This window comes from Pararge aegeria, chromosome 24 (assembly GCF_905163445.1).
Source record: "Pararge aegeria chromosome 24, ilParAegt1.1, whole genome shotgun sequence".
NCBI lineage: Eukaryota > Metazoa > Arthropoda > Insecta > Lepidoptera > Nymphalidae > Pararge > Pararge aegeria.
The window spans coordinates 2229315-2239973 of record NC_053203.1 but is presented as its reverse complement, the minus strand read 5'-3'; the positions used below and the strand labels follow the sequence as shown (position 1 = coordinate 2239973).

At 38.5% G+C, this 10659-nt stretch overlaps 1 protein-coding gene across 1 annotated transcript in view; it reads right to left on the bottom strand.

Moving 5' to 3' along the window:
* Nucleotides 1-542: 542 nt before the first annotated feature.
* The window catches only part of LOC120634544 (paired box protein Pax-5), a 76068-nt gene continuing 65951 nt past the window's right edge, over nucleotides 543-10659 (bottom strand). The window contains exons 7-10 of the mRNA XM_039905234.1: nucleotides 9401-9486; nucleotides 8793-8928; nucleotides 3864-3995; nucleotides 543-652 (exon numbers count right to left, since the gene is read on the bottom strand). Coding sequence (XP_039761168.1) covers nucleotides 543-652; nucleotides 3864-3995; nucleotides 8793-8928; nucleotides 9401-9486 — 464 coding nt within the window. The remainder of the gene's footprint in view (nucleotides 653-3863; nucleotides 3996-8792; nucleotides 8929-9400; nucleotides 9487-10659) is intronic.

Here is a 10659-nt window from a genome sequence, read left to right as displayed (position 1 = left end):
TATAAAGTCTTAGGGTAATGTAGAGAATGATAGCGTGATGTAGAGTGATAAGGTGAAGTATAATAATAGGATAATGCAGAATGATAGGGTGATGTAGAGGGATAGGGTGATGTAGAGTGATAGGTCGATGTAGAATGATAGCGTGATGTATAGTGATAGCGGAATGTAGAGTGATGGGGGAATGAAGAGTGATAAGGTGAAGTAAAGTAATAGGGGGATGTAGAGTGATAAGGTGAAGAAAAGTAATAAGATGATGTAGAATGATAGGGTAATGTAGAGGGATAGGGGGATGTAGAGTGATAGGTCGATGTAGAGTGATAGGGTGATGTAGAATGATAGCGTAATGTCGAGAGATAGGGTGATGTAAAATCATAGGGTGATGTAGAGTGATAGGGTGATGTAGAGTGATAGGGTGATGTAGAGTGATAGGGTGATGTAGAGTGATAGGGTGATATTGAGTGATAGCGTAATGTAGAGTGATAGGATGTGTATTGTGATAGGGTGATGTAGATTTAAGGGCGATGATGGAAGTAGGTATATGCTTACCACTTGGACAACAGGCCTGTGGCGGCGGGATGCGAGTAAGGCCCGCCGTAGGGGGAGTATTGAGAATAGGGCGCGGCGTACGCGTACTCGCTGGGTAAGGCTGTACCTGGAAATATAGACACGCATACATAAATACTACAATCATATTAACAGCCCATTCCCGGTCTCGGGTCTATTCCCACAATGAGAAGGATTTAGACCGTAGTCCACCACGCTGGCCCAGTGTGGATTGATTGCTTTACACGCCTTTGAGAACATTACGATGGTTTCCTCGCGATGTTTCCCGTCATCGTTTAAGCAAGTGATATTTTAATTACATAAAACGCACATAACTTTGTAAAGTTAGAAGTGTGTGCTGGGATTTTAGGGTCCTCCGAAAGTGAAGCTGAAGTCCTAACTACTGAGCTAACACCGCTTCTCATGAGACATAATATAATTAATTATTACTAGTATTATTTGAAAGTGTATGTATGTTCATGTTCGATGGAGATAGGTTTTTGAGGCTTCATAAGAAAATCCTTAGTGATTTATTAATCATGTGTGTGGTTTTTGAGTTTGTTAATTTGTCCGCCGATCACGCAGCAAGAAAACAATGGAAAAGAGATAGTGTATGGAAGATTTATTCCAATTATTTTCTATTAGAAAAGTCCTATTATAGTAAAAAGGACTACGTTATCGATAAAAAAGCTTGGGTGTTAATTATTGCTCTAACCAGGTTGGTCTTCTAATAATTTTAAACGACAATGCGAGATGGTGATAACAATGTGGGCTTCTTCTTAGACTAGAGCGCGTTTGGAAAACTCGTAGCTTTCGTTTTAAGTTTACGAATATGGATATCGCCATCAGTAGTACCGTGTACACATTTCTCATGTAATGTACGCATATTAAGTGCCATCTAGGGGCCCAATTGAACAAAGATATTGACCATGACTTTGGGTTGGTTTTAAAACATTTCTTTTTTTTAATGCCAAAGTTTCGTTTCTTTCTGAACGCAATTAATAAACCAACGCAGTAGAAGTCGCGATATTTTTCAAAAAATTTTGACTACTTAAACAATACGATCATCAAGAAAATGCAAAGAAATTAATGTTAACAGATAAAAGGTATTCGAGTGAAATCAAAAGATTGCTACAAATTTTTCCCGCAACTCTCAACAAACTCTCGCTAAGAGGCTCTCCAGCGAAAATCTAATTTTCCGCATCCTCCCCACCTTGAAACGATAAAATATACACCGTTAAAGAAATTTCGCACTTGATGTGACAATTTTAAGTTTGAATTTCGCCCGGCGTTATGAGTTTTGTCTCCGCTTTATGCTTTTGGTCTTTAATCTACCGCAATCTGCTTATCCCGGGTGGGTTTTTGGGTGGGTTTGGTGGGGGGAGGGGGTGTTTAATAGCTCATTCGGGGCTCTATGCAAATAATTTTCGAGGGGAATATCATACGGGCTTTGTCTAAGCGTCTAACGAACCGCAACACGATTTTGATGCAAGTGTCTCTACATCGGGTTTTGGGTAGGTTGGAAAATTATTATGCTGAGGTGCGGTTTACGATGGGGCGTGACTTTGTAAATATTATATGATGTCATGGCTTTTCGGATTACAGATGTAGGCGTGTATGGTTTTATCTACATTCGTATTTATTGAAACGGAGGATATTTTTTGCATGAATGTTTTTCAGTGTCTGGGTGTTTGAATGAATGAATTAATTTACTTTTATTGCACACCCCAAAAAGTACATAGAACAATAAAAAAAGAATAACAACACAACGTAGATAGACAATATATAATTTGGCGGCCTTATCGCTACATAGCGATTTCTTCCAGGCAACCAACGGCGAAGATAAAAAACAGTTACAGAAAAAAAGTTAGGTGGTGCATATATACATATATACCCATAAAATACATATTGCATAAATTAAATATTTTGGTGTTTATATGTATAATCTAAGTATTTATGTATATCATTCATAAAAATATTCATCAGTTATCTTAGTACCCATTACACAAGCTACACTTACTTTGGGGCTAGATGGCGATGTGTGTATTGTCGTAGTATATTTATTTATTGTCTCTTAAAAAGTTCAAAGTTTGTATTAAACGTAAGCTTATAGAAAAGTCCTATTATAGTATAAAGGACTACGTAAACGATAAAAAAGCTTGGGTGTAAATTATTGCTCTAACCAGGTTGCTCTTCTAATAATTTAAAATTACATTGTGAGATGGTGATAACAAAAAAAAAAAAAAAAACACCCGGCTAAGTTTGTTGTGGGCTTCTTCTTAGACCAGGACGCGTTTGGAACCCTCGTAGCTTTAGTTTTAAGTTTACGAATGTGGTTATCGCCATCATCTCACTACCGTGTGGTTCTTATGTACGCATCAAAAGTGCCACCTGTGGGCCTACTTGAATAAAGATATTTTTGACTTTGACTTTGACTTTTATTAAAATAAAAGACCCCTGGACCGATTTGGAAAGTATTTTTTTTTGTTTAAACGAGTCCCCAGATGGTCAGAATCTGATAATGCTAGAAATCGCTACATACATACTCGTAGTATACCTACCATTCGGCATATTAGTTAGGACGGTACCTAGAACTTTTTGCATTTTACTTAGCACGGAAGTAACATTCAAATAACATACGTGTAATAATAAAAGGGGGTAAACTTCTCATATTCCCTGTTGCCGTCCTTTGGCGGGTATGTAAATATTATTATTTTTCAGGGGAAATAATCGGGAGACATAATTTTATATGCTATCCTAGCTGTGCTCATAGTAATTAAAATACCATCGCTGGAACCAAAGCACCGCCTCGTCGCGCTTTGTAAATTTTTGCATAGAAATGCTAGGGACCACCTTGTGACAGAGCTCGTCCGGGGAAGTACTACCACCATTGTTGTGAGACGGTGATAACAAAAAGACAAGGCTAAGTTTGTTGTGGGCTTCTTTGAGACCAGGGCGCGTCTGGAACACTCGTAGCTTTAGTTTTAAGTTTACGATTGTAGTTATCGCCATCACTACTCACTGCTATGTACACATTTTGTATATAATCAACGCATCAAAAGTGCCATCTATGTGCCTATTTCAATAAAGAAATATTTGACTTGACTTGACTTAACACGCTTACGTCTGCCGCTACGCAGCATTGTTGTGTTCCGGTCTGAAGGTCGTGGTTGCAGGTGTAATTACAGGCGTAAGGTGTAATCTACACTTAAGGTTGATGGACGAATGGCGGGTTCGTTATATATCCTGTGAAGTGTTGCTGTTTATAGGCGATGAAAGAAGTAAGAATATTTTAAAAGTAATATAATATTGTTACTTACCGTCGTAATGTGCGTAGGGGGGGTAAGGCGGTGCGGGGGGTTGCAGCACCACCAACGCCGCGGCGTCAGGGCTGCCGGCAGCTGAAGGGGGCTCCCCACCCGCAGCTGTTGACCCTGTTGAGTCGTTGGTGGCTGAAATGTACATGTATGTTAGCAAAGTGTTTCGATTACACTTTTTTGCACAACTATACATGGATTATTTTACGAAAGATTCGTTTACACTTTTTTGCACAACTATACATGGATTATTTTACGAATGATTCGTTTACACTTTTTTGCACGACTATACATGGATTATTTTACAAATGATGGAGTGATACTAAAGCATTTTCTACTGGTCAAACGTTCGAGAATAACACGTATTATTCTATGTATATAAATTCAATTGCTGTCTTAAAAAGAAACTCGTATTACGTTTGATTGATTTGATATATTTTATTTACTTTAACATATATATTAGAGTGGTTAGGAAAAAAAAATTAGAATCAGCAGAAAAAAATAAAACAATGAAATCGGTACTATGCTCGGTACTATGTTGACTTGAAACAAGAATCGAACCTGTAGTTTAATATCATAATTATTATTTTGCGTACATGAAAGCAAAATCGTTTCTTCTACGAATCTCTATGATATTTTTTTTTACTATATTTTATATAGTTTTAATTTGCAATACTGGAAAGAAGGTAAATCATATATTATTTTACTTGTTATACACGATGGTAGTCATTACAAATTTGCCGTTTCTAAAGCACTTTTTATGTTGGTCTACTTGTACTTGAATTTCATCAAGTTAGGCCTTTACTGCAATCTACACTGCTGCTTAGTGGCGATGCACTTTAAGATGCTAGCGGGCTAACGTGTTAGGGGTATGGCAGTTCCAATCTGTTTCTACACGGTTCCTGCCGAACTGCTAAATCGCTTGATGGCACTTCTCTGTCGGCAGGGTAACTAGCCACGGCCGAAACCTATCAGACATTGGATAGAAGCAGGCGTTACCAAGTGGAATTCCATGATATATTTGCTGAGTATTAGCAAATTAAGCTTTAAGCTCTTAGCATAACCTTCCAGGCAAAATTAGGGTTATTTAAATACGAATGTAGCGAGCGCGTAGGTTTGACGCATTGCCTAAAACAATTTGTTTCGCCGATTGAAAAGGTGAAATTCAAAAATAAATCGGTTGAGCAGACACGCGGCCGGATTCTAAAGCCATCTATTTGTAAATGTGTCGGCGACGCGAAAAACCTGAGCTGATTCATTGACACGACCTTATTGGGGCTGACTCTCATTACTTTACTTCTCTTTTTATCCTTTATTGCAAAAACTCCTTCTCTATATTAAAAAAACCTATAACTTCATAGTAGACGGCCGATTGGCGCAGTGGGCAGCGACCCTGCTTTCTGAGTCCAAGGCCGTAGGTTCGATTTCCACAACTGAAAAATGTTTCCGTGATGTACATGAATGTTTTTCAGTGTCTGGATGTTTATCAGTATTTTAGAAGTATTTATGTAAGTACACTATTCTTAAAAAAAAAAATTTCATCAGTCATCTTAGTACCCATAACTCAAGCTATGCTTACTTTGGGGCTGTATGACGATGTGTAGTATTGTAGTAGTATTTTTTTTTTTTTTTTACTAATACTTAATAATTAAGGTTCCGCGCAAGATATGCTTTAAATCTCTTGGTAATGGGAAGTAGACCTTCAGTCGCAAGCTTTTTGCGACAGAACTCGTCCGGTGAAGTACCTACAACCGCGATCATAACACGGTGTATGAAGAAGGCTCCAAATTGCAAGCTACCTATTATAAAATTTCGTCTAAATCGGTTTCGTGGCTAAGTAGTAAATAGGTGACAAAGTTTATTCTTCAAAAATCAACTGGAAACGGTTCCTTGGTTCCTTTACAAATGAACAGTTAAACGGCTTTTATATTTCTAAATATTAATATTAGTTTGTTATTTTTTTTGTTCTAATTGGAATTATATTTAGGCCTACTTCAAATAAATGAGTAATGTTCCTTAACAAAAATATATGTGTCTATTCAGATTAAAAAGACTTATTGAGCAAAAAAAGCCAAGCAGAAAGTCCTGTTGCGGATATATCTGACCTCATTTTCAAAACAGCTGCCGGAAATCATTTAGCGGTACCAGCGTTGACCTCTAAACGTCTCGCCATAAAACCACAAGCCAGGATTCCCTGAGCGCGGCGGGTACAGTTATCATGCCTTCACAACTTGTCACCGCAGGCTTTCGGGGCGTGACTAATCATGACAATGACGGTCGCCAATGAAACGATATGGTGTCACGACCTTTATTGCTTACTCGGAACTGATTCTCTGTCGTTGAACTTACTACGCGTGAAATGCGTTTTTGTGTCATAAAAATGCGTCTTTGACACCATTTATGGCCACCGACGCAAAAATCATGGGATGTTGTTGATGTGTCTGCGTGGGTGTGTGAGTCTGTCTGTGGCATCGTAGCTCCAGAAGGGATGAACCGGTTTTGATTTTGTTTGGGCTATGTTTGATAAAAGTTAGTCCAAGATGGCCGGCGGGCGGCGCTACAAGTTTTTTTCCACAATTTCCTAAATATTGGTATTAACTGATATATATATATGTACCTTCTATTGTGCACGCTCACAACAAGTTATAGTTCAAAGTTTTCTCTACCAAGCTAATTTTTGTAATTCTTTTGAGAAATAAAGATCTTGAACCATAAATGTACTTAATATGAGAGAGGAATATAGCGCTTAGGCCCACCATGCTTTGCTCACGCCTTAAGGTATGTAACTAAATAAATATGCTCATTCGTAGCGTCACATGTGTCATACGAGTGTTTGTGGAAGTATAATCTTTATAGTAAATCTTATTTTAGTTCCTTGGATACAACACAGCGTTTGGAATCTCTTTTAGTACCTATTGGTTGGTGGGAGATTACGGTTGCGGCTATTTGCTACGCTACTAATAAAGGCATGCCAAAGCGATTCAGCGTTCCGGTACGCAACAAACAAGGATTGACTGCATCAAAACTTGATATAGTCTAAGAAAGTAGCGCCAAAAAGCCTAAAAGCCCACATTGTGGAAAGAATAGATTTACATTTACAAATGCGAATAATTTTAATTTCAAAGATTTTTTAAACAGACAATAAGATGATATATACCTAACAGTTTACCGAACCGGGAATCGAAACCAGGACTTCATAATCCATAGCATAATAACAGTTAGACCAATACGGCTATTTATTTTATTTATTAGTTCACAGTAATTCCCATGTGATAAAACGGGTGTAAGAAAACAACGGATATGATGCTATGATACGATTGACCGCAAAGATGAGCTGCGGTCGGTCCGACGCCGCGCTGCCATGGGAAAACTGCCCTTTCGATTAAAACGATAATCGAATAAATATCGATTTATAACCATTGATCAAATACCTATACTCGCCATGTGATGATCGTAGATCAGAATACAAATCATGCCCTCCCGGGCGGGTTTCGGACTAGGTTTTTAAGGGAATTATTATGAACATTAAGCTTAATTTGCCATACTCCGCGAAATAGGTAATAATGTTTTTCATTTAACTGCCGATTGGCGCAGTGGACAGCGATCTTGCTTTCTGAGTACAAGGCCGTTGGTTCGATTCCCACAACTGGAAAATGATTGTGCGATTGAATGGTCTAAGAAGAGCCCACAACAAACTTAGCCTGGTAATTTTTTTTTCTTCAATCATCTTAGTACCCATAACACAAGCTACGCTTACTTCGGGACTGGATGGTGATGTGTGTATTGTCGTAGTATATTTGCTAATTTATTTAATATTTGAATTCATTTAAAATAGAAAATAGTACAATAGACATAAGATAAAAGAGTACTCGGCAATCCCGCAACAAAGCTAGGCGGTATGTCAGGTGGGTTACGTTACCGACGCACGCGTCTTGTGTTACTGGGAGAGAGGTGTTCTCACCAGGATGCGGTCGAGACATCTTACACCTATTGCATTGTCATGATTTCCGCTGTGTATTACATCTTCAAGCGGCGATAGCCCAGTGGTAAGGACTTCGATCTCCCTTTCAGGGTACAGGGTTCAACACCTCCAAGTTATGTTTTCGAAGTTAAGTGCGTTTAAGCAGTTAAATATCCGTCCTTTACATGTGAAGTAAAATATGGTAAGAAGACCTGCATGCCTACAAGGCGCGGGAATTCCACCAATCCGCACTTGGCCAGCGTGGTGGACTACTAAACTAAATAAACCAGAACTAAGTCAAAAGAACTAAGTCGTATAAGTATAATTTATGTTACTCGTCTTACGAGTAACAATCTCAGAGCGATTTACGAGTAGACCTTCCTACAGTTGCAAAATCGCTAGTTGGATTTAGTTCAATTCTCCTGTCAAGTAGTTCAACCTTCTTGTTTCATTTGGTGCTCTTTTGATTTTTAGCACCAATTTAGAACACCAAGTTACTAGTGCACTAATAAGTCGGTGCTATTTTATCTACACAACAAGTGCACGGTATTTACCACTTGGTGCTCTTTTTCTATTTTAGCACCAATAACTTGATGCAATTTTTGTTTTTAAGTATATAGACGTTGTGTCCCAAGATGCTGTTTTGGCAATCTCGTATAGTTAAGTGTTGTGCGTTCCCGAACGAGGTGGACATGACCATGGATTTTGAAACTCCCAAAAAATCTCCACTTGGTGCTCTTTTTCTATTTTAGCACCTATAATTTGGTACCATATTTTTGTTTAAGGTACCTCTACATATGCATATACACGTTGTGGTTCCAAGACGCTGAATTGCCAGCCTCGCATAGTTAACACAGCGTTGGTCGTTGCCCAACGAGGTGGAAATGACCATGGATTTTGTAACTACCAACAAAAGACCATTAGTGCACGTCAATCGGTGTAAGTTATGGTAAGATGGTAGCATGTCTTACCAGAGTGAGGGGTATAGTGGTGGGGTGGGTGGTCGTAGGGTGCATCGAAGAGTTCTCCGTAGTAGCCTGTGCCACCACCTAGCTCCGACAGCAGCTTGTACTCGTCCTTCAGGCTCCACTTCGACGACGACCAGAGCTGTCGACAAACAAAAATATTAAGTACTAAAAAAAAATCAAAATTCATTTATTTCAACTAGGCATTTACAAGCACTTTTGAAACGTCGTTAGTCTGTTTGTAGGGCCTCTACCACCGGTTCGGAAGGCAGATTCTACCAAGGCCTAACAAGAAGATACCAAGTTTGATTCCCACCCTGTTAATTTTCGGAGCTATGTGCGTTTTAAGCAATCAAATATCACTTGCTTTAACTGTGAAGAAAACATCGTGACAGACCGAGAGTGCACTAAAACGTTGTCAAAGGCGTGTGAAAACGAGAAACCTGCATTTGGCCGGCGAGTTGGCGTACAGCCGGTTTTCTCATTCTACGAGGAGATCTGTGTCGGTAATGGTTTGATAACGATGCCGATGAGGTTTATTTTGTAGACAATACGAAATACTTAGGTGCTAGTCCTTATAAAAAAAAAAGAAGTCAGAGTCCATTTTTACTTACATTCGAGTATATTTGGTCGCCATTGTAATGACTTCTTTGTCTTTTGACGTCGTCTTCGGAATGGCTGTTGAAGTCTCTATTCTCATCTGTTGACAAAACAAAAGCATATCAAAGTTACAGTCAGTTAATTAGCCCGCTATCCCGCGTTGAAGCTGAATGGTGGTGCTTTAAAACCCTCGCAAGAGAGCAGAGGCCTGTAACCAGTTTTGGATGCCGGCCTGGGTATCAACCTGGGACCTCCTACTGAAATTAACATCGCTCTCAACCGCGCCAAAGAGGTCATCATTGTTGAAAGGACGGAGAGTAATTTAGGGATACTTTTTAACCCAATAAAGCCAACGGTTCCCATGGCATTTGTAAAAAAACCGTGAAAAACGCTGACAAATAAAAAATAAAAGAGGTTTTCGCTATTATAGATTAACGCAGACATAGCGGGTGTCACAATAGAAGTCGGGGGCTATAGCGAAAATTTAAGAGAAGTTATAAGTTAATATAATATGGCCACAATTCCTGCTACGCGTTTAATAGCACGCTAAATCTTGGCGTTCCGCTGAGTGCTCAACGCGAGTGGGGATGGGCTTTGTGTTGAATACGCATATCGAATATCGATATAAAACATTTATATCTTCTTCACTTGCATTGCGTGTAATGCGTGAAAACTGGAAAATTGCTGGATCGATTTGAATATATAATTTTTTGTAAGCTCAAAAAAAAATGTATGAGCGTTCTTTAAGTAGCACAAACTTCAATCAAAAAGTATCTAATAAAAAAGGCAATAAACCCAGTCTTAGGACGATTAATTGTAAAATCTATAAAATTACAGCAAAATTCATATCACAACTTATAACATGAACATTTAATAATAAGGTTATACTTTGAATAAAATCATTTAAATAGGCCTAAGTTTCACTAGCACAAATAGTGTTTTAACACTTAGAAAGCTGTACGATGAATAAATATGAAAATATAATGATATGCTGTTTGTTCGCTTATAGAATTAATGTCAGCTACAAGCGTTAAAATCCAAAGTTTTAGTTAGCAATTATAAAAACAAGTTCAGCTTCTGTGTTATTCTATAAAATATTTGTTTTGTTATTCTATTAGTCTCGATAAGCTCTTTCATTTAATTTTATCGATATAGCAGTAACAACACTAGGTTGGGAACAGAACGCGAGTCCGCGCAGAGGACCGCAAATATTTTAATCCCCATGCTCCTACGTCATTACTTACAACTTCTCTGGAAATAGGAAAGAGTTACT